This window comes from Populus alba, chromosome 10 (assembly GCF_005239225.2).
Source record: "Populus alba chromosome 10, ASM523922v2, whole genome shotgun sequence".
NCBI lineage: Eukaryota > Viridiplantae > Streptophyta > Magnoliopsida > Malpighiales > Salicaceae > Populus > Populus alba.
This window is the reverse complement of record NC_133293.1, coordinates 14,943,442-14,965,774: the sequence shown is the minus strand read 5'-3', so window position 1 is coordinate 14,965,774 and position 22,333 is coordinate 14,943,442. Positions and strand designations below refer to the sequence as shown.

The window sequence follows — 22,333 nt, the reverse complement described above, 5'->3', positions numbered from 1 at the left end:
TCCTCCCTCCTTTTTGTTTTATTTTTTATTTTTAATTTTTATCAGCTCTTAGAAGTTTAATGATTTGGATTTGAAGTTAACAGCATGAGTTAAAATCAAGATTGTTTTAAGAAAAAAATCTTTGTTGATTTTATATTTGTTTCATATTACTAAAAGTGTTTATAATTAATATTGTGATATGTTGGTGTTATAAAATTTTTTTTAAAAAATATATTATTTAAATATATTTATAAATAAAAAAATACTTTTAAAACTAATTTTTACTGAAACTCTGAGTACTCGCGCAATAAAATCTTAAAAGTTTTAGGTAATTGAAAATAAAGTACTCTGCTCTCTCTCTCCAGGGGTAAATAGCATCTCGAGCAAGCCATGTTACATATGGGAATTTTCATTCTCCCATCAAAGACAGTAAAAGTTGCGGCTGATGCCACATCATTAAAATTTTATTAATTGAAAAAATTTTTGCGTAGTGTTTTTTTTTTTCATAAAATATTTTTTAATTTTATTATTTAATATCAATTTATTTAAAGAATTGTGCTTAATTTTTTTTCACTAGGTCAATGGGGAATTTATTTTTATTTCTCAATTTTAAATTTTAATATTAAATTTATTATAATTTATTTTTTATTACTTTACATAAATTTATCATGATCTAATCATTTATATTATAGTTTTAATTTTAACAAGTTAATTTATATAAAACTTAATTTCTTATAAATTTAATATCAAATGATAAAATTAAAAATAAAATATCAACTAAAAAAGGAGTAATATATATATATATATATATATATTATATATAGAGAGAGAGAGAGAGAGAGGGTGTTATCTCAATGTCATGACCTGAATTGTGGTTTTGACAAAGTTTTTTAAAATTTTTTTAATTTTCTTTGTTAATTTTTAATCGAATACTTTTTAAATTAGGGTTCATGATTTTTTTTTAATTTGTTTTATATAAAGTTATTCCAATTTCTTGATTTGAATTGCGGGTATGATAAGTTGACTCGGATTGACTTTATTTATTTTTTGGGTAATTTTTTAATTGAATTTTTTTTTAATTTCTTTCTCCAACAAGTAGATTGGTTAAAATTTAAATTTCATAATTTGTTTTATATAGCGTCATCACTATTACGTAATAGAGATCAAAGATTTGAAAGATTAATCCATATTAATCTAATATATTATTATTTTAATATTTAAAAATAAATATCATCCAACATACCTCGCATATCAATATTCAAAAAAATATTATAAAATATATATCATATTTTAAATACATTATTATTTTTTTACAATAAAACATGTAAATAATAATTAATCTTTTTTTACATTAAAAAAAATTCATTTAGGTTTTTATACTGAAAGGTGATGTGATTTGAAGGCACTCCATTTGGACATGTAAGTAAGCAGGCGTGTTTGAGAATCTGTTGTAATTGTTTTTTAAAATAATTTTTATTTAAAAAATATATTAAAATAAAATATTTTTATTTTTTTAAAAAATTATTTTGAATATTAGTGTATTAGAATGATATAAAAAATTAAAAAATATTAATTTAAAATAAAAAAATAATTTGATTTAAATTTTTTTTAGATATTTTTAAAATATAAAAATAAACAGGTGATATGCACACAAACCCAACCGAGAAACATCCCCAATTAAAACAAATTTTCCCCGCCAAAACGCAACGTAACAGTGCAAATTCCCTCCCAACGAGTACAGAGAGTCCAGGTTTTTGAAATCGCAAAGCGGCGAGTTTAAGGCACGGCTCAACTCAATAACTCAAACGAAGACTCACTCATGGACATAGAAAATCAAGACCCGTTTCTCGCATTCATCGATCACGCCAGGTCCGTTTTATCTCCCGTTGAAGGCGACGAAGATGAAGACATTTACGATCCGAGTACAAACGGATCTGAGTCCACCGGACCGGGTTGGAGCTGGATAGCGAGTCGGATCCTCAAAACTTGTATCGCTTACTCAAGTGGTGTCACTTCTGCTATTCTCCTTTCAGATCTATCTCAAGTAATTATTAGGGTTCCTTTTAATAAATTATTACTATATTGTTTTCGTTACTTAAGAGTTCTTTTAATTATTACAACGTGATCGATTTGTTTGGAAGGCGTGGAGCGAGCAACGGCGGAGCGGCGTATCGAAGAAGAGACCGGAAATCATCAGTCATTTAAAGAAGAAACACAGGAGAAATAAGTTAGCAAATACCGTGACTATTGATTCTGTTTATGAGAAGAATTTTCTGTCTTTAAATAGTGTCTTGGAAGCTGTTATTGTCGATGCTTTTGTTCTACCAGGTACTGAAAAAAAAAAGAGTTAGAGCATCTAGTTTCAGGATGATAGAGATGTTGTCATGGAATTAATTTTGGTGTTTATTGTTCAGGGACGAATATTTATATGCTTACTTTAGGGGATTTTTGGAGCTCGAATACTATCGAACTTTATCTCCACCGAAGGTAAATCACTGCCCAATTTAGCGTAACTAATCATGGTTTATGTGCCTTAACTGTTCTAGTGATGTGGTTTACATGGTTCATATAATTATGTAGGTGTCGCATTTTTGTAATTTATGCCCGATTTGTGACTTCTTTCATTAGAAACCATACTTTTCTATTCTTGGATTAGTGTGGATTTTCAAGTTATACAGACTACTAATATATGCTTTTGGTGGTTTAATTTTTTGGTCTTCCCCATCGTGGTTTGCTTGTGTATCAGATGATTATTGTTATTTGTGAATCTACAGTTTTATCTGAAGCTTAGGTTGTGCTACTATTTTATGTAGATACTATGACTTGGTGGATCCTCACAGTGGTATTTTGAAAAGAGGGAGGGAAATTTTCCTCACTGGATGCTATCTTCGAACAGCCAGAGAAGGAGCTGGTTCTACCCGGCTTTTGCCGACAGAATATCTTGTGATATTGTTAGATGATGTAACTTCCAACATGTCCTTCTCTGCTGTTTTCTCTTCAGCTTCTGTTTTCAATGGAAATTCAAACAAGAACCAACTTTTTTCCTTTGTTTTTATATATAGATAATGTGTCGGGGATCCTCTGTAGCATTTAACTTGATTTTCTACATTGCAGGATCAGGATGATGATGCTATGCTGATAGCAGCTCAGTTTTGTTCAGATTCTTTCTCTTCCATTTCGTTTAATGAGGCAAGCACCGGGGTTCCGTATTCATTATATGCAAGGTAAGTTTTGTTTTTTGTTTTTTATTGCTTAACCTTGTGCTGGCTTGTTGCAAGATTGGGTTTGATTTTTTCTCATTCAAAATATAACTGCATGTAAAACCTAAGTTCTCAAACTTGATTGTTCACAAAAGTTCATGCTTATTCATTTACATGAGAGTTGAAGAAAACGATAAAATCGGTTTCCTGAAAGAAAAGCTGCTAAATGAACACAAGTTGTTTTTTTCTTTCCTGAACAATAAATGTTATAACCAAGGATGACCAGGTTTATTTGTTGTAATGCTTCAAGAAACAGTATATAGTTCAGAAATTTCTTACCATTGTCCCATTCTATATGCAGGATCGAATCTATTCAGTCAAAGGAAATTCAAGGAATATCTGGTAGTGTAAAGAGGAAAGAAATCACTCTTGTTGATAACGATGGTGTCAGGCTAGAATTTCTTTTGTGGGGAGAGCAGGTTCTCCTTGCCAATCTTTTCAGGCAAGCTCTTTCCACTGGACTTTTTCTGTGTTCATATTGTATTTTCTTCTGTTGATGCCTATAAGCTGTGTGCTATGTCCTTGCAGTGTCGGAAGTATGCTTGCACTTGATAGACCATATATTGCAAGTTCCGCAGAGAGTGCTATTGAAACAAGCCATGAACTTTGTCTTGAATATGGTAGTGCAACACAACTGTTTTTGGTACCTTTCCTGCAACACGAGGAACAGGTAAGTCAACAGTGATTTTTTATTGATATATTATCATTTTCAGAGCTAACTTCTGTCTTGCTTTGTTTATCAGGTATATATACCTTCGACACAGAACCGATATCAGGGCTCAAGACTGATGAGTACGGTAGATCCTGCTCAGGGTCTTAAGGTTTCACAAGTGGCATTGCCCTGTGATTCTCAGGGGTCCGTTGACTTCAGTAGCTATCCTTTTCAAGTGAGTATCTCTAACTCCTCATTCAAGCAGATGTCCTACATGTCTTTATCTTTTGGGAGTCAGCAGCACGTGTCCATTGAAGAACGCATCAATTTGAATGTGATTGGTTTCTAGTTCTCCAAGTGCTGACATTATAACTAGTTGTCACTGGTTTCTTATACCCAGAGAACATTAGGGCATAAATTATGTAGAATATCATCATTGCTGTTTTTGTTGTGAATAGAGGAAACATATTATCTCCTTTTTTTTTTTGCTCTGCTTCAAGTATAATGCCCTTCTATCTGCACTCATTTTTGTTTCAGTGTAATTTTCTTGCTTGAAGCATGTAAATGGTAGACCTCAGAGATAATGCTTTTATGTAGCTTCCTTTTCATACATGCCATCTTTTACTAATTTGATTGTTATTAGTAACTCTTCTCACTTTTTCGAAGTGCTGCAGTCATTTGTGACTGACCTTCGTGACAAGATGACCAGCGTCAGCCTCTATGGTGTTGTTACAGACATTTTCCGTGAAAGAAACACTCCAGAAGTTATTTTCTCCTTAAAAATTGAAGATGCAACGGGAGCAATTTGGGCAAAGCTACACTTTGCTAGATCCTGGTATCAAGAACGAGCATAATCAATACTGTGGGCTTTATGACAAATTGATTCCCGCTAGAAGTTAATTCATTTTACATACTAACCTGCTTCTCAGGTCATTTGGGAGATTGGGTATTGGTCACACAGTATATTTATCTGGATTGTCGTGCCATTTGAGAAAACGTAGTGGGTGAGTATATTGAAAATATAGTCACTTATCTTCGTTAATTAAGCTGATTAGCATATGTGTATTAGGTGGATGAGTTTCTGTGGTTTCTAGTCCATTCTGGCTGTTTATTGTCTTACAAGAATCTCTTTTCATCATTATTTACTTCACTTGCAGCCTTGAAGCAACATGGTATGATAATGCAGCGGGGGCCTTCTTCGTAAACCTTAGTTGCTTGCCAGCATTGCTGAACTCGTCTTGTCTTCATAAGTTATCTTGCCTCTCTGATCTATCCAGTGAAGCCAGCTGTACATATGTAGGTTCTCTCACCATTAGTGGCTTTGGTTTCCTATTCTTGAATGATCTTTTTACTTATGTTTCTATATGCTTATTGTTGTCTATTCTGAGTCAGCTTGAATGACTTTGATTTCCTAGATATGACCACAACATACAACAAATTGCTTGCCCAAATGTAATAGGGGTAAAATAAGTAATCATTTCATTGTGGTAATGGCATGCATAGTGGTGACAGAGAATCTCCCAACCCCATTTCAAATTTATGCAGTCATTAACAATAATACAACCACCATTATTTGACAACTATATTTGACTATCTCAACTTTCCTTTGTTATACTAAAGTTTCAAGGACCTTGAGGTTCAGTATTGTTGATATAGTAAACCATTTGTTGGATGTTTGTCTAAGAATGAAAAGGGAGTATTTATGCTTTCATCTGCTAATCCTGTTATTTTTCCAAAAACATGTTAACAGATTTGTCGAGTTCGACTTGACCAAGTTGATCAGTGTCATGTGAATACAAGATTTTCACATTCTCTTTGCGGTCATGTTGTTAACAAGATGCCTAGTGGGGATGTTGAATGCAGCTTCTGTCATTGTAACTGTGATGCTGAAGTTGTGCGCACATTCCACCTGAAAATCACTCTTGCAGATGAGACTGGAAAGATGTTTGCTTGGTGTATCGGTCAAACTGCTACAGAGTTGCTTCAGATATCCCCCGATGAATTTTATGATCTTCCCGAGGTAAGGACCAAGCTCACCGATTCATTTTATTACACAACACGAGACGGCTTTTTGCTTCTGTTCAATGAACTTGTCTGTATGTGATGGTATCAAAATGATGTCATTTGCATGTATGCATATTAGATATGCATTTGCATCCGCTCATGCATGCATAGATTAAGGCATTAAGCATGATACTTTTTTGAACAATAATAAATATTAAAAGAAATTTCCCAATCATTTTTGGTGCCATTCATGGTTGTCCAATTTGCTGTTCCATGCTCAACCGAGGAACGGTTCCAGCTGTTTCCTAGGTTCCTAGGTTCCTAGGTTCCTCGGTTGACAAACCTATTTCCATGACACTTGAACAGTTAAGCAGGAGATGACAATCTGAAGTGCTGAATGTAATTGTAAGCACAGTGACCACCTCAAAATCTAGTTACGAAGAATCTCTTGGACTATAATTTTTTTATTTGGAAAGGTTGTAGTTGCTCCCTTCATTATTGTTTATTCGTCTGTATTACAGGATGAGCAATTCATGTATCCTTCATCTCTAGAGAATGAGAGCTTCATAGTTGCATTAGTGAAGTGCCAGGGGCAGGGTTATGGACTCAGTCAGAGTACAACCCAGGAGGCTGATGCAATTCCGTGGGAGATCACTCGTGCATTAAGGTGTGAATAGTATTGGACAGAAAACAATTTGCACTGAGATTTCCTGAAAATATAGCTAGAATCACGCTCAGCATGGATGCGGTTTCTCTGTGATCCTTGAACAAGATAAGAAGGCAAGTTAAAGTGCAGCAACTTTTTTTATTTTTTTTTCCTTAAAAATTCATCCTTCTTTTTCTTCTTCTTCTTTTTTTTTAATTTTTAAGAGCATCCTACTGCTTTGAAACGATGCTGTTCCATCATCATAATTGCTGATCTACCACACTTTATAGGGTAAATGATAAAGCTTTTTAAGAGCACCAGCGGTCCAGGGGTAGAATATGTAGTACCCTGGCAGTGTTTCTCTTGATTTCTTCTTTTATTTTCACTCACGTTTCCTTGGACAAATTTCTATAATAAAAGGTAAAGAACTGTCACTAAATTCTTGAATTTGCTCTTAAGTAATAAGTTTAACTTTATTTTGAATAAAGCCACACGCTTTCTGCAACAGTTTCCAGGATGCCTTTCTGCTCGGAATGCATACACTAATAATCTATTCCTTTCATTCACCAAGCCATCTTGGATTCTTTTATATCTCGCGAGTATGGTCTATATATACTAAACTCAACATTAAAGTAAATGAATACCTTTTACTTTGGCATCTGGTAGTGGCTGAGTAAACACCGTAAGGGCTAGGCCAGCAACATTCTTTTTTTATTTTTCTCGTGACGTTTTGCTTCCACATAGCGTGTCTAAATTTTTTTTCCAAAGTATATCAAGCAAACCCATGCAAGCAAACTTTTTTTACCTGCTGAGAAGGCCCATTAAACAAGAAATTAAGAACCTGGATTGTTTTAAGATCCAGATTTCTGTTTTGAGTATCTTTTTCCATCTAATGCAGTATCAAAAAAAAAATCTGCTACCTGTCAAGAGACAGATAATCTCACCAGTTGTAGAGGAGATATCTTCACAAAGCTGCAATAGCAGCTTGCTTTGAGTTCATTTGACCATGGAGATTTCTGATTCATCTGCAAGGCAGACGCGAAACGGAGACCATATTTCAATTGACATCAAGCATGGCGACCATCTCTTAACTTCTATCAGAAGAAAAATGGAGACGATTTCTTGTTCGCATTCCATTTGCAGGGTCAAGGAAAACATTCGCAATGCAAATGAGAAGGCATACATCCCTGACAAAGTTTCAATTGGTCCATACCACCATGGCAAGCAAGGATTGGAAACCATGGAAGAGCTCAAGTGGCGGTACATGTATGCACTCCTCAGTCGAAAGCCAGACCTGGAAGCATCCCTGGATGATTGTCTCACAGCTCTAAGGGAGATGGAACATAGAGCACGTGCATGCTATGAAGAAGAGATCAACGTCACAGATGATGAATTCCTGCAAATGATGTTAGTTGATGGTTGTTTCATCATCGAACTCTTGCTGAAGTACTCTATAAAGAGTTTGAGACGCCGCAATGATCCTGTATTCACCACTCCTGGAATGCTCTTCGATTTGAGATCCAATTTGATGCTACTAGAAAATCAAATTCCCTTATTCATTCTTCGAAGACTATTTGAAGTGGTCCCAACTCCTAAACAATGCACGCATTCCCTCGCCACGCTCGCCTTTCGTTTCTTCAAGTATATGATTCCAGGAGATCCACAAATCCATCAGCAGAAGTTTAACCAGGAGGGGAACCATATACTCGACTTAATCTGCCACTGCCTGCTTCCAACATACCCAGGAGTGCGGGGAACCAAGTCAGATCAGAAACCATTTCGTTGCGCGACAGAACTCCAAGCTGCAGGAATTAGGATCAAGAGGGCCAGAACAAAAAACTTATTGGACATAAAGTTCGTCAGCGGAGTCCTTGAAATCCCAAATGTACTAATCCATCAATACACGGAAAGTCTCTTCAAGAATCTCATTGCGCTAGAGCATTGTTCAGGTGACAGTGTGCAACACATCACCTCCTACGTTTTTCTCATGAAGAGCCTAATTGGAAGTGACGAAGATGTGAAGTTACTTAAAAAAAAAGACATTCTTACAAACTATGATGTCGACGAGAAAGAGGTTGCAAAACTGTTTGAGAAGCCATGTGAGGAGGTGAATTTGAATGAATCTTATTATGATGGGTTGTTTGAACAAGTGAACGGGCATAAAAGCACCAGGACGACCTGGCATCTACGGTATGAGAAAATTAAGCGAAGGTATCGTAGAAATCCTATGCTACGTTTGGTTGTTCTTGTTTCAATTTGGGCCTTCAGTCTCGCCCTTGTAGGAACCTTAGTTTCCGTACTTACTGTTGTTCTTCATCGTTTTTAGAATTTCTTAAGCATCTTAAATCTTGCTAATTACCATTTGATGGCTTAAATCTTGCTATTTACCATTTGATGAAAATGTTAATAAAATAATTCCTTTTCAAGTGTTTTCAATTATCCTTCATTTCACTCTTGTACGTAGCCATAAATTTTACACAGGCAGACTTCAAAAACCCATTACACGACCGACGAAGATCCCAATAGAGGAAAGCTTCCATATATCTTGATTACAAATAAATCAAAGCCCATAAATAAATGAGAGATTTAAAAAACAAGTTAGGTGGGTTTAGTGGATTTGAGTTTTGAAGCAGGGGGGTACACGGTGATAAGAACGTTGAAGGAGGACCCAAGACAGGGGTGGATTAGAGTTTCCACTGAGGCTGCTCTCCGACGTTAGTGGCGATTCGCGCGCAGCGTAGAAAAGACTAGACTCCCGGCCCTCCCCGCGTGAAAGTTGCCACTTGGCCAGATGATCTGTTTATTTTCCGCTTACAGAGCGTGCAACTGTGCACGGTTGTCTCGCACGGTGAATTACGGGTGATAATTGTGTATTTGACTAATTAACCTAGATTAATTAATTTTAATCTAGATTGATTTATTATATTATTTCTTAATATTTTAAAAAGATATTCATTCTGTTGTTTTTTAATATTTTGAAAAAATTTCTTTCAAATACATGTGAGATTTTGAATTTATAAATTATTTTAATATATATATATATATTAATAATGTTTAAATATTTTTATTGCATTTGAAAGAAAAAAATAACATAACACGTACGTACCAGTCTAGTTAATTAAAAAAAAAAAGTGGACAAGTCACTGGAGTCGAGGGCCTGTATCCAAAGGGAAGCCCATTGAAATGGATACCAAATATTGATCAAAACCAATTATCAATTAAAAACCAAATATTGATTTTTTTCTTTCATATCTTATACTTGTAATATTATTATAAGAATGAGGTCCATTACAAGAGCATATAGTATTGCGTGGAACTTAATATATAGTTTCTAATTAATATATTATTAAAGAGGCACAGAGTAGTGGCGACACAACATTACTCATCCCCAATAATTTTGTTAGTGTGAGTATAAATTGCAAAAATCAATCTATTTATATTTTTATAATTTTTTTTTTAAATTTCATCATGTGGTTTGCTTGATTTTATAATTCAGTATTGAATTAATAATAAATTATTTTTTGTGTTTTTTATCATGTAAAAAATAATAATTTGACCCAGTAAAATTTGTCATTCTAGTGAAAACTTTTGCAAGTTGACTAAAGTTGAACATGATCTATTTCTTTATTTTTTTTCTTTGCTATTTTTACTTTGAACTTGTCCGATTAGCAAGTTCATATCAAAATAAATTTCACACAATTTAATTTTAAATCTCGACTAAGTAAAGACTTGGGTGGACAGTTTTTAAATTTAAATTATTATATAATATTTAATAATAATGAGAAAAAATTTCAAATAGTTTAAATATATTTTTTTGAATTTTTTTAATCCAACTCGCTGTCAAATTCACAACCCTGGTCATTAATAATGATAACCCCATAAAAAAAAGTCGAAACAAATTATGAAATCTAATTCACAATCAATCAAATGTTGAAGGATGAGATTGAAAAAAAAAATAATAAGAAAAGAGAATTTTAAAAAAAACCTCAAGTTAACTTGTTAACCCAAAACCCAGATTATGAGATCAAGATAATCTCATAGAAAGCAGATCAAAATAATTCATAATCCATTCAGTGTTGCATAATAAGATAAAAAAAATCAATTTTTAAAAAATAAATAATCCAAGTTAACCTAGCAAATCCATGCCACGAATTACAAGATCAAAATAATTTTATAGAAAGAAAATCGAAAAATCAACCCAAGTTAACAAAGGTTAACCTGCGAAACCTGTGACCTAGGTTTTGAGACTGGAATACCCTTGTAGAAAACAAATCAAAATAAATTATAAAGTGGAATTCTCATTCAACCCATTGTTGAAGGGTAAATATATAAAAAAAATCAATTAAAAAATTATAAGAAACGATACAAGTCAAATCAGGTTAATCTATCAAACCAATAACACAAGTCATGAGACTGAGATAACATTGTAAAAAACAAATCGAAATAACGACCCAGGTCAACTCTGGTTAACCTGCTAAATCTACAACCCGAGTCATGAGGTTGAGATAGTCTCATTCATATAAGCAATTTGAAACAAATTGTGAAGCACGGTTCCCAATCAACAAAATGTTGAGTGATGAAATTATTTTTATTTAAAAAAAAATAATTAGAAAAATGATCAAAATCAACTTAAATTAACCTTCCAAACTTGTGATTTGAGTTATGAAATCAGAATAACCTCATAAAAAGTAAATCACAATAAATCATGAATTCTAATTCACAATTAACCAAATATTAAAGGGTAAAATTAAAAAAAATAAAACAAAATAAGTTAATTGGGTTAATTGTTAAGTTTATGAAATGAAATATAAGACTCAGATAACATTTAAAAAGTAAATCAAAACAAACTGCGAAGATTAATCCTTAACAAATTAAATGTTAAATGGTAAAATTAAAATTGAAAAAAAAAGATTAACCCGTTAAATTTATAACCCATATTATGATTATCTCATAAAAAAATAAATTGAAACAAATTATAAAATTTAATTTTTAACAAATTAATTATTAAAAAATATACATAAATAAATAAATAAAAATTTGTAAGTTGGTGTAGAAATAAAATATATTTTCATAGTGTTTTGCTAACGAATAATTAACATTAAAAAAGAATACGGATAAAAAAACTATTAAAACTACTAACGTGGAGGTTCACCTCTTCAGTGCTCTGTTAATAATAATAATAATTGATTAACATTACCGTGGTCTTCGCAATATCATAGGACCTCACATAAGAGGCTGAGAAGAGAGAGAAGAAAAAAAGAAGAAAACCAAAACTGACCACCAGAGAGAGAGAGAGAGATGGCAGGAGAGAAGATAGTGGGTGTAGCCGTTGATTTCTCATCATGCAGCAGGAAAGCACTAAAATGGGCCGCGGATAACATTATTCGTGACGGGGATCACCTTGTCGTGATCATTGTACAACCTGAAGGTTACTATGAAGATGGCGAGATGCAGCTCTGGGAAGTCACCGGATCACGTATGCATCTTCTCTGTCTCTTCTTCTGTTTTTTTTTTTTTTTTTAATATGTTACTTTCTGTTTGTTTTCCGGGAAAATCTTTCATTTTTGAAAGAGAAATGCGTTGTCGTGTGTTATTAGGACGATTCGTCTAAGGATGGAATATTCCATCGGTTGTTTTGTTCTTAGTATTTTTCTTTCCTTTGATGTTCATCTCTTCCTTTTCCTTTTATATTTGTTATTTTCTTGGAAGTTCTGACTCTTCAAATTAACAAAAAAGGAAAAGTTTCAATTTAATTTGGATAATTTGACTGCCATTTTACTGGGTTTGATGTAATGGGAGTTTTGTGATTGTTATATCTGTTGACCGTTGGTCATATTTTGTGCTTGTGTTATTTATCTTGATTCTAAAGGGTGTTCATTTACTTGCTTTCTCTGCAGCTATGATCCCTCTATCAGAGTTTTCTGATCCCGTGACCATGAAGAAATACGGGTTGAAGCCTGATCCTGAAACTCTTGATCTTCTCAACACTGTTGCTCACCAGAAAGAGGTTTGTATATAAGCATAATCATCGTCAAAATCATGGATTAATCATTAATTAAGTTAATTTTTGTGATAATATTGCAAGTCCTAAAATAGAGTATTAACCATGTTGTCGAATTGTAAATAGATCGTTGTGGTGCTGAAGATCTACTGGGGAGACCCTCGTGAAAAGATATGTGAAGCAATTGATAAGATCCCTTTGAGTTGCCTTGTAATTGGCAACAGAGGACTTGGCAAGGTTAAGAGGTACAATAATCCCATCATAAATTTGGCTTCAATTCGTCGATTCATTAAACTGTAATGTGGATTCTTTATATTTTCTGTGTATGTCTTCAATGGAAATCAATTTAATTCTTGTGATGCCGCATACTTTCAATTGGCTAATGATGTGAAATCAATGAGCCATGATATGAAGCATGTTAGACCTTTTCTTTGGATTTTGCAGGCAAGAATGTTTTAGATAAGGTTTTCCTATCCTGTTTGTTCACTGCATATGATCCACAGTGATGGACGGAAAGAATTTTCCGAGGCACATCGAATTTTTCTTTTTCCATGTCTAGCATTGAAAAGAGAACTGCTTTTAAACAATGGGCCCTAGTGCTGTTTTCCTTTTTTCGTGCTTGTGGTCAGATCTCTAATGGTAGTGATATAGAAAGAGATGGAGGTAGGTATTCTGTGTTCAACTTGTAGCAGCTAGCGTTGTTAAAAAAAAGTTCGTTTGGGCAATAATTGAGGTCCCTTGGCTGGTCTGCCTGACCTAACTTGAACATGGAATTTTTTTTTTTAATTGTTTTTTGTTTGTACTTTTGCAGGGCCATCATGGGTAGTGTAAGCAACTATGTGGTGAATAATGGATCCTGCCCAATTACTGTCGTGAAGCAGTCGGCACACGAACCGTAAGCCCATTTACCCTTTCCTCGAGGAATAATCGCTCTGTTCTCTTTGGATTTCTTTTGCTGTCGTGGAGCTTAAATTTGCATGGCATGTGAAATTGTGCTGTATCAAATAAGGATGTTGTATGTTGTTTGTTACTTGTTGAAGTTGGACAGATTTCCTAACAGTGTGTATGCAACTAGAGCTCACAGACCCCATCAAATTCTAACAGCTCTCTGCATTCTAAACAAACATGAAGCGGAATTATCCAACGTGTGATGGTGCTAATAGATAGCTGGAAGTGATGATTAAGAGAGCGTGTTCGCAAAAAATTTAATTTGTTTTTTACTAAAATTTAATATGATTTATATGTTTTGGATCATTTTGATGTGCTAATATCAAAAAAAATTTTAAAAAATAAAAAAATATTATTAGTATGTATTTCGGTACAAAAAATTATTTAAAAAGCAACCGTTATCACATTGCCAAACATATTTTAATTTCTTAGTAGTTCTAGAGAGGATTGCTTCAAGTCAATATTCTAATCGACAAAACAATTGAAGTTGTTTTGTCGATTAAATATTATACCATAGGGCATGCTCGGTTACAAAGTTTTCTTTTCAAAAAACAATTTGAAACCAAAAACATGAATTCAAATAGATTTTAAGAACATAAAACAAGCCATGGAGCCGCGTTTCCTTCCAGCAAATCAACTTATTCAAGCCATGAATTCAAAAAAATTTAATTCTCACGTTTTTATTCTTTTGTTGTAGTATTTAATATGTACGGGAATATGGGGTTAAATCAGAGGCTTTGATGCAAACAAATTCTTTTTATTTTTTTAAGTGTTATTTGCCACCACCACTTTGAATAATCTGTTGAAGGGTTTAGAGCAAGGAACTTTGAGGATTAACCAAAACACTCCAAGAATTAAGATGGACGATTTCTAAAGTTTTTATCAAAGAATACTCAATAACAAATTCTAGAATAAAGAAGAAAGAAGAAAGGTGAAGAATGTATTATGTTTTCTATCCTGTAAATGCTCTTATTTTACTACTGTTTTGGGTGAAAAAAATTGATTTTTTCAACGTTTTGCATACGAGGTTAATTTATCTTCCGATATACTTTTATTTTATCACTTCTTTCAAGAATATTAAGATGTTGTTTACAAGTTTTGATCCAGAAAAATATTTCAGGGACCACCTTTTCTTATCCCTTGTTCCACTGATTTTACAAACTAGAAACACAATGTTCCAAGTTCCAACACAACATACCAAGCTTAATCATATGGAATCTGAAAAATAATCAAAAGAAACTCCTTTAAAATTCTTCAAAGACTTGATGTATGATTGCTGTAATCTTCTATCTCCCTCTCTCTCTCGACGAGGCCTCTTTCAAATTCCGAGCTATAATAATTCATAAGCTACTCATTAGGGTCATTCTAGTCTTACATTTGTCACATGGCTTGTTGAATGTACTAATACCTTGGCTTTAAAAGAGCAATGATCTTGATTTCCCCTTTTCAATAAATATCTATACCGTGTTTTTGTGGTGTAAACTGTGCATTATTTGATGCTCAAGTTTTGATGACGCTGCTTCTAGGATTCTAGTTTTAAAAAGGGAAATTCTTCGGGAAGAAAGATGTCAGGTGAAAGTGTTGATGTGAACAGAACATTCCATTTTGAAGCAGTTCGCACGAGCAATCAAGTTCCTAAGAGGCGTGCAATGGATGTGGAATTTGATGAAGATGATAACATAGACGAGGAAGTACGTTACCTTGGAAGACTCGGTGCTTGCAAGGAGAGAAAAAGAGAGATATCGATGGTTTCAGATGGTAGGCAAGAGGATAAGGATTATGTGCAAAGAAGAAGAACCAGCATCAGTTGATGAACCTAGATACACAATCAAGAAGCTCGGATTCGTTGGAGGAAGGAATGAATCAACTACAATTACACATAATCAGGCTCTTCAGACAGCCAAAGATGATTTTCTTGTGCCTGGCACCGGTCTTCTTGAGTTCTCAAATGGTTTACCTTCACCCCCTCCTAAAAGTGAGTGTTTCTCTGTCTCTATGTTCTTTGGATCAGTCTCATTTTACATCTTGAATAGGGAATGATATAAGATAAGATTATTTTACACCTTGAGTAATAGTGGCTTGATGCTAAACCTATTTTATTTCCTTTACTGGTCTGTTGATGGCAGAACAAAAGACTAAGCTCTCTGAAGTAGAGCAGCAATTAAAGAAAGCCGAGGCTGCACAGAGGCGTAGAATACAATCAAAGAAGGCAGCTAGGGAGCAAAATTTTGCTCTGCAGACTGTAAGCATTGGCATTTTGTTGATTGTTAATTATAACTATCCTTACCTTCTTTGTGGGATTCACAATGTGGCGATTTGATTTGCAGTTATCCTCCACCACATGAAAAATGTGCAGGTCCAAATTGTACAAATGCCTACAAGTATCGAGACTTGATGTCGAAGCTTCCCTTGTGTCTAGCTTCCTTTGTTACAACGCGATACATGAAAAGATGCAGCCTTCAATTGCCTGCTGATATCATAGCTGTTCTTCCCAGGTCACAGAAAGAAATTGATGGCTGTCTATGTTGTAACCTTGTGTTGCCTCAAAGACAGCACGATTAGTCTCAGCGTGAGGCCGGCAGGAAAATTGCGAGGTCCAACAACTTCGATGGTTAGGGTCCTGTGAAGTGCACACGACGGGGGATTATGTGTATTAGAGACGTTTACAACGATCAAATAAAGATAACTAAAATACTTGCAAATTTGTCAATGTAAAGGTAACTCGCCTCCACATTATTAATTACAATAATTGAGTACGTAAAACAGATCATGATATATACTAAGAAATACAAGCTCTCTGGATATAAAAATGCTGTGGGTTTTTCTCCCCGTCTTTCTTTTTTCTATAAATCGTTCAATGAAATATCACTGCTTCTAAGATCCATCCACGAAGAGAGCGCCATATCCGCTAGATTTCATAAACTTCTTCAGCAACAGAACCACAATCGCAATGGTTAGTCCAACAGCAGCCCATGTGAACAACCGATCATCAGCTGGTTTCTGAACCCTGGTCACTGGCCTTTGCAGTAGCTGATCACTTGGGACTCCAGCAGGAATCTCTCTGGATACACTGGTTCCTGTAGGACTAGGGTTCACATTAACAGGAACTTCATGCACTTCTTCGATGACCCTTTCACCTACTTCCTGAATTTCACCAACTGCTGGATTTGGAAGCTCTTCAGCAGCAGCTACTACTCCAGCATCTTGCACCTGGGCTTCCCCTTCATTGTTGCCAGGGCGTTCTTCAGAACCCTGCACTGAGTTTTGTTGAGGAACAGACGGTGCCTTACCAAGCATGTATTGATGGATCTGAGTCATCAAAACAGTTCATTAGCACAAAATGTAACAAATGAAGAAAAACACAAGTAAAAAAAAAAAGCTCCGACAAACCTCATCAATGAGTTTTTGACGCTCAGGAGTCCCAAATCTTGGTGCTGCTTCACGAGATTTAACAGCCAAAACACGCCTTTCCTCTTTCTTGTAGTCTAGTGAGCCCAATGCACCATTTGGGCTAGTAGGCATGAATGCAATAAGTGCTAGTAGAGCTGTTCGTACTGCCACCCACAATAACCAATACCATGAAACATCAGCAAAATGCAGGGCTACAGTATCAACACCTTTTGAACTTTAAAAAAATATCAGAGACTCGTGTCCTTGAGTGTTAGACCTAAATAAGTGAAGAAAAAGGAAGCTCAATGTTAACATTTTACACCAGGAATGGCTGTCATTCCAGTACACCAGGTCAGCCTTTTCCTAGTTAACATAAAAAATATGACCACAGCCAGTTATATGTTAACATGAAGAAACAAACAGAGAAATATTAGTTCGTCAAGTAAACTGGATTCTTCTTCCACCAAGGTCTAAACATAAGCCTAATCGTAGGGCACATTTCTGTGTATGATTGGATTGGCATATCAAAATCGAACCCATTCAAGAACTTCAATTAACTTAGTTCTAAAGAGAATTCGCTCCTCTTTGCATACCAAATTTAATAAAATCGTCATTAATGCAACCTGATAATTTAGCTATCTATAAACATAATTTGATAAAGCCAACAATAGAAATAAAAAACTTACCACTCCACGATGGCTGCCAATGCTCAGGATGATGATTTGATATGCTTAAGCATATCTTCGTATGCGTTTCGAAACGCCCATTTGGCTGTCAAAACAAAAACAGGAACAAAAAAAGTCCTCAATCCATTAAAAATTTCAGAAAAATAAAATAAAAAAGAACAAGGGTAAATTCTTCATGAGGTATTACCGTCAACAACATAAAAGAAGGAGGCTTAAATGGATACTCAGCAGGCAACTGAATCCTCCCATGATAAATCCCTCCTTCAAATTCAGTCTCTCCTGGTCCTCTTATAGCGAATTGCCACTCAAATATATTCTCCTATTAAAAATGAAAAAGAATGTAACAAAAACACAAAATTAATAAATAATTTATTTTCAAATTGAACATACCTCAAGAGGGAGGCTCATGAAATCATCAGATGGGCTCGATTGCATCTCTCTAACTTCCTGTAAAATCCTCTTCACAGATGGATTTTTGAGGTTATACCTGTCCACTGCCATTACTTTCCTTTAGGTCGTCTAATCTGATCTAATCGATCTACAAATACTACAGTTCGATTAGCTGACCAGAGACCGGACGTATAGAGACTATTTAAGCTCTGTGCGTAGATAAGAACGGAGATTTACAGGAGAAGTTAAATAGATATTTGCATGTGTGTTGGAGCTGGAGCCAACGAAGACGACGAGTTTTGTTGACACGTCATTCGATTCATAACTGGTCACGTGGCTTCCTGTTATTGGATTCCATTGCTTGAAGGAATTGTTTATGGGCTGGGGCTGCTTCGAATTGGGCCTCGCTGAAAGGACGGGGTCATGGATAGATTTTTTTCTTCAAAGTTTTAACACGAAGGATATGCTCGAGAACACGGTATTCTCGATCAAGTGTCGGCCAAAGTTGCCGCGAGGTTATGAAATGTTTGAAGTATCATACGTTAGAAATGCTTCGATCCTATTGTTTTTCACCATGGATTACTTCAGATGTGTTTACTGTCAAATTCTATTAGTGGCCAAGGACTCTATGGCTCTGATACCAATTGTTAAGGTTCTCACCTTAACAAAGCTAAAGAACTTGGGAATTGAAGAGAGAATCAGAAGAAGAAAAGAAATTTAGGGAGATGTAGAAGAAAGAGAGAACTACTTTCCCTCCCATCTAAGTACCTAACATAACCCAAACTAACTCAACTACCCCACTCCTAACTAACTTCACTGCACGTCTTCCTCTTCTGTAACTGTTGCCACTGCTCCTGGTGCTCCTTCTGTCAACCAATCCCAGATTCGTAACAAATCCATCTCTCAATTTGAGGGGAGGTCCGTGGAACAAAAAGAAAATCAGCAAGGTTGCAGGTTCAATTTTTTGAGAGAGGGTAAACCAAAATTCCTAAACTATCAACATAAGAAAGCTAGGTTTAATGCAAATAATCTAGGCAATTTTTTTTTTTTACTTAGCCCCAAGAAATCCACAGGGCTCGGATCCAATGTCATGCGTTAGACAGACAGACATCTGCGACATGCCTCTCAACCAATTTGTTTTTTTTTTATGCAACCTATAATTATTCAATCGCGGAGACCAAGGAAAGAGAACACATTGGGTTGCACTGACCGCAGATTCGAGAAAACATTGCTGCGCTCTTACTACACTCCATCTAATTGCTAGAACAAGCACAATACAGGTTTCTGTAATACTAGAATGATTTTTTATTGCTGCACTATGATATAATCACCTTGCAAATAGCCAAAGGCCAAAAATGTAGATAGTGATATCCCGTCGTGACCTGGACTGGTCCTGTCTGGTTGTTTCATTGGATAATGACACCCCAGGTGAGTTCTCTTGAAGTCAGAGGACTAACCAAATGAAAAATGCAGACAAACCTGTCAGATTGGCAATTTCAATGTTAATTCTTGCAAATCTGTTTGATTCAGGCTACGTTGTTAGTTTCCTGTCCGTATTCCCATTTAATATTTCTATTTGCATATAAATATGCACACAAATACAATAATGATGCAGTTCCTGAACTATCAGATAAACTACCAGGATAAAATCCTATGCAAATTCTGGTAATCCAGGAGAAGCAAGTTTATCTGATAGTGCAGGAACTGCATAATTGCAGCTAAATGGTGTTGAATGGAGCTTTTGAGTTTACAAATTACAAGATGCAAGGAGTCAAAATAAAAATGGATGCAATTCAATGTGCTTGTACTCTGCCTATTTTAACTAGATGACGCATGGAGGGGGGTAAACATAACTGGGGTAAGAATTGTACATCTAATATCACAGCTTCAGCTCGATATATATGCATTGAATGCTATATTTGTCGTTGTATGCGTGTATGTGCATTACCAATGTCATTCACTTTATGTCAAAATAGAAATTATGGAGTAGTAGTTTTCTTAAAAATTCATCTTCTTGTATTTTTGAGTCGTTTTGAGTCCTGGTGCTAAGTGACTTTTGATGCTTGTGTGGTGGGTAGTTAACCATCATGATGTTTTCCTTTCTGATATAGAAAAGACCTTGATGATTGTAGATAAACGAGTAAAGATTTTTATAGAAACTAAAATATGGCATTTTCAAATGAATTATCATGCAATGGAGGGAACGCTTATGCTAAATGGATAAGCAGAGGATTCAGAGCATAAATGAAAGGAAAAAAATATGATTGTCGCTTGCATTAGCTAAATAGCTAAAATATGAAAATTTCTGATGTCATCAGCAGGATGAAAGACTGAAAGAACTTCAAAGCCTTGAAGAACGCTAGGATCTATTACAGGTTATTCCTGTACCCGAGCTCCATGTGCACTAATTAGCAATAGTAAAGCTCCAGGAGACATGTGCTTAGCCAAGTGGTTAGTGACCTTTACCTTTTCTTTTTTGCTCATTCCCACCAGAGCTGACAGGAAAACGACTGCATATTGTTTTAAGCTGCTTGACACATTCATGGTATTTTCAGCGTGGAAAGCCATTTGTCTGGAAAATTCTGAATCTGATGAAACCAACTTAAGGCTTTGGGATTTTCTGAGGGGTCTGTGTCATAGCTATGGATGTAACTAGTCCTTGAATGATTAGTCGCAAGATTATTGAAGTTACGGGAAGAGGACCAGAACCCACAAAGGGAATACGTTTTGGAACCTGGGGGCAATTTAGGGTAAGCATGAAAATTCTAGTTGGCACTGGTGTGTACATGTGATTACAAGTTGAGAGAAGAGTGAGTCAACCTGCTTGGAAAGACTGAGGTTCTCGAACCTTGAGATTTTGTCAGAGATCTCACAAACCTTTTCTACCATGAGCTCTTGCTGCCGACCCATGGGAACACTAGTATGAGAAACCTGTTTTGCAATAGCCACATCCCAGTAAGCCAAGAGATAACCTTCAAGCCTCCAATGGAGGCTTAATATAAGAAAGATTGAGAGAGACATGCTTGTCTTTAAGTTGTAGTATCTCCTTTGTGGTAATGGCCATTCATAATTTGGCATGCTACGAGAAAAACTGGATCACAATTAGATCTTTGTTTAAGATGAAGGATGCAAACGATCTCGAACCATTAATTTTCCAAGGCACTATTTATTTTATGTCAATACTGGCACATGCACTGAGGTACAAGGAGCCAGAGCAAATATTTATAAATACTCCTTTATGTTCAAATTAAATGTTGGGCTAACATTTGGAGCAGAAAATCACAGAAGAAGACAATATGTTATTGCTAATGGTTACATGGATGAAAGCCAAAAGCAATGAATCCATATCTCCCAGTCACGAGCCACTTAATTACCGAGTCATGAGCACTTTAAAAGACAAGATTTTTTTTTATGGTGCTTTCATTGTTTACTCTTCTTACCAGAAGTTTCAGACTAATCTGTCATGCTATGACGCAGAATACTGGCTATTTAACCATCACACTCATCTGATTGGATGTGCATTTATAAATTTCATTTGTATCTCCAACACCATTCCGGCTACCTGCTCTATCTTTTCCAGCTGTCTCAGTGGTTCTTGCCTTAAGCTGACCTCATCAACTAATTGCCAATAATGATGCAGCAGCGTAAGGTTCTCATTTTGTTTTCATCTGATGTGCTAACAGCATTCTAGCCTATTCTATCATTTCTATTTTGGATGTTTCCTCTTGAGTATTGCTAAGTAGTTGATAGAATAGTATGAATTATTTGCTGCAGCTACTGTTTTTCGATTATAAAAGCTTGGTGTTGTTATAGCTAAACCTTGTGCATTCTAATCTGTTATTGGAACTGACTTAATTAGTGCCGGCCAGAGGATGGCTGTTCTTTGGTTATGCGAGTTACATCAGAGCTAGCTGCTACTGTTTCTGAGTTAGGTCTTTTCTGGTACGCTGCATGCTGTAAATTTGATTTAATGGTGAGAGCCATATCAAGTATTATTTTGGTTGAAGTTATGAGTAGCCTGTGCTTTAAGTAGTGTCCTCTGCTAGTGCTATTCACTTGCTGTGTTGTACTCTTTCCAGGAACTTTTTGTTCTTCTTTAGATTCAACCTCTACTGATTTATCCCGAAAAAAAATCTTGAATGGCTGAGGTATGCATGGGATCAGTGCAATTGTGGTGGGAACTCTACATCTAATTTTTACAGATTCAACTTGTTAATGTTTGATAGGCACAGAATGCCGATTAACTATTCTATTCACGTGCTCTCAAAACAAAATATTTGTTAACTCATCTTCTATAAGCTTTATTTCCCAATGTGAGAGCTACCTTGATATGCATGCATGACCGGTTCATAACCATCAGGACTTTGCCCTCTGTAA

General features: G+C 35.3%; 5 protein-coding genes and 1 pseudogene across 5 annotated transcripts; 4 read left to right on the top strand and 2 right to left on the bottom strand.

Moving 5' to 3' along the window:
- The first annotated feature begins 1,668 nt into the window (after positions 1-1,668).
- Positions 1,669-6,870, top strand: LOC118046284 (uncharacterized). The gene is made up of 13 exons (XM_035055120.2): positions 1,669-2,023; positions 2,121-2,307; positions 2,394-2,466; positions 2,793-2,940; positions 3,094-3,203; positions 3,541-3,681; positions 3,768-3,909; positions 3,983-4,126; positions 4,566-4,726; positions 4,821-4,895; positions 5,049-5,187; positions 5,642-5,911; positions 6,417-6,870. The coding sequence occupies exons 1-13, from the start codon at positions 1,799-1,801 to the stop codon at positions 6,570-6,572; spliced, it is 1,971 nt and encodes a 656-aa protein (XP_034911011.1). The 5' UTR covers positions 1,669-1,798; the 3' UTR covers positions 6,573-6,870.
- Positions 6,871-7,547: 677 nt separating this feature from the next.
- Positions 7,548-8,867, top strand: LOC118046294 (UPF0481 protein At3g47200-like). The gene has a single exon (XM_035055132.2). It carries the CDS (start codon positions 7,548-7,550, stop codon positions 8,865-8,867), a length of 1,320 nt encoding a protein of 439 aa, XP_034911023.1.
- A 2,872-nt stretch (positions 8,868-11,739) lies between these two features.
- On the top strand, positions 11,740-13,599 carry LOC118046310 (universal stress protein PHOS34). The gene is made up of 4 exons (XM_035055149.2): positions 11,740-12,017; positions 12,439-12,548; positions 12,669-12,787; positions 13,354-13,599. Exons 1-4 carry the CDS (start codon positions 11,840-11,842, stop codon positions 13,439-13,441), a joined length of 495 nt encoding a protein of 164 aa, XP_034911040.1. The 5' UTR covers positions 11,740-11,839; the 3' UTR covers positions 13,442-13,599.
- A 1,157-nt stretch (positions 13,600-14,756) lies between these two features.
- On the top strand, positions 14,757-15,933 carry LOC118046319 (uncharacterized). The gene is made up of 3 exons (XM_035055156.2): positions 14,757-15,465; positions 15,617-15,732; positions 15,818-15,933. Exons 1-3 carry the CDS (start codon positions 15,246-15,248, stop codon positions 15,833-15,835), a joined length of 354 nt encoding a protein of 117 aa, XP_034911047.1. The 5' UTR covers positions 14,757-15,245; the 3' UTR covers positions 15,836-15,933.
- A 234-nt stretch (positions 15,934-16,167) lies between these two features.
- Positions 16,168-18,236, bottom strand: LOC118046302 (ubiquitin-conjugating enzyme E2 32). Its single transcript, XM_035055139.2, has 5 exons — positions 17,957-18,236; positions 17,754-17,885; positions 17,567-17,651; positions 16,881-17,044; positions 16,168-16,799 (listed from the first exon to the last, which is right to left on the bottom strand). Exons 1-5 carry the CDS (start codon positions 18,065-18,067, stop codon positions 16,365-16,367), a joined length of 927 nt encoding a protein of 308 aa, XP_034911030.1. The 5' UTR covers positions 18,068-18,236; the 3' UTR covers positions 16,168-16,364.
- Positions 18,237-20,000: 1,764 nt separating this feature from the next.
- On the bottom strand, positions 20,001-21,011 carry LOC118045735 (nicotianamine synthase-like; annotated as a pseudogene).
- Between the last annotated feature and the right edge of the window lie 1,322 nt (positions 21,012-22,333).

Coding starts and splice junctions, on each gene's coding strand:
- LOC118046284 (XM_035055120.2), top strand. CDS start 1,799: ATGGACATAGAAAATCAAGACCCGTTTCTCGCATTCATCGATCACGCC. Junction 2,024..2,120: donor TCCTTTCAGATCTATCTCAA/GTAATTATTAGG, acceptor TTTGTTTGGAAG/GCGTGGAGCGAGCAACGGCG. Junction 3,910..3,982: donor TCCTGCAACACGAGGAACAG/GTAAGTCAACAG, acceptor TTTGTTTATCAG/GTATATATACCTTCGACACA.
- LOC118046294 (XM_035055132.2), top strand. CDS start 7,548: ATGGAGATTTCTGATTCATCTGCAAGGCAGACGCGAAACGGAGACCAT.
- LOC118046310 (XM_035055149.2), top strand. CDS start 11,840: ATGGCAGGAGAGAAGATAGTGGGTGTAGCCGTTGATTTCTCATCATGC. Junction 12,018..12,438: donor CTGGGAAGTCACCGGATCAC/GTATGCATCTTC, acceptor CTTTCTCTGCAG/CTATGATCCCTCTATCAGAG. Junction 12,549..12,668: donor CTGTTGCTCACCAGAAAGAG/GTTTGTATATAA, acceptor AATTGTAAATAG/ATCGTTGTGGTGCTGAAGAT.
- LOC118046319 (XM_035055156.2), top strand. CDS start 15,246: ATGGTAGGCAAGAGGATAAGGATTATGTGCAAAGAAGAAGAACCAGCA. Junction 15,466..15,616: donor ACCTTCACCCCCTCCTAAAA/GTGAGTGTTTCT, acceptor TGTTGATGGCAG/AACAAAAGACTAAGCTCTCT.
- LOC118046302 (XM_035055139.2), bottom strand. CDS start 18,067: ATGGCAGTGGACAGGTATAACCTCAAAAATCCATCTGTGAAGAGGATT. Junction 17,652..17,753: donor CTTCTTTTATGTTGTTGACG/GTAATACCTCAT, acceptor TTGTTTTGACAG/CCAAATGGGCGTTTCGAAAC. Junction 17,045..17,566: donor TTGGCAGCCATCGTGGAGTG/GTAAGTTTTTTA, acceptor TGTGGGTGGCAG/TACGAACAGCTCTACTAGCA.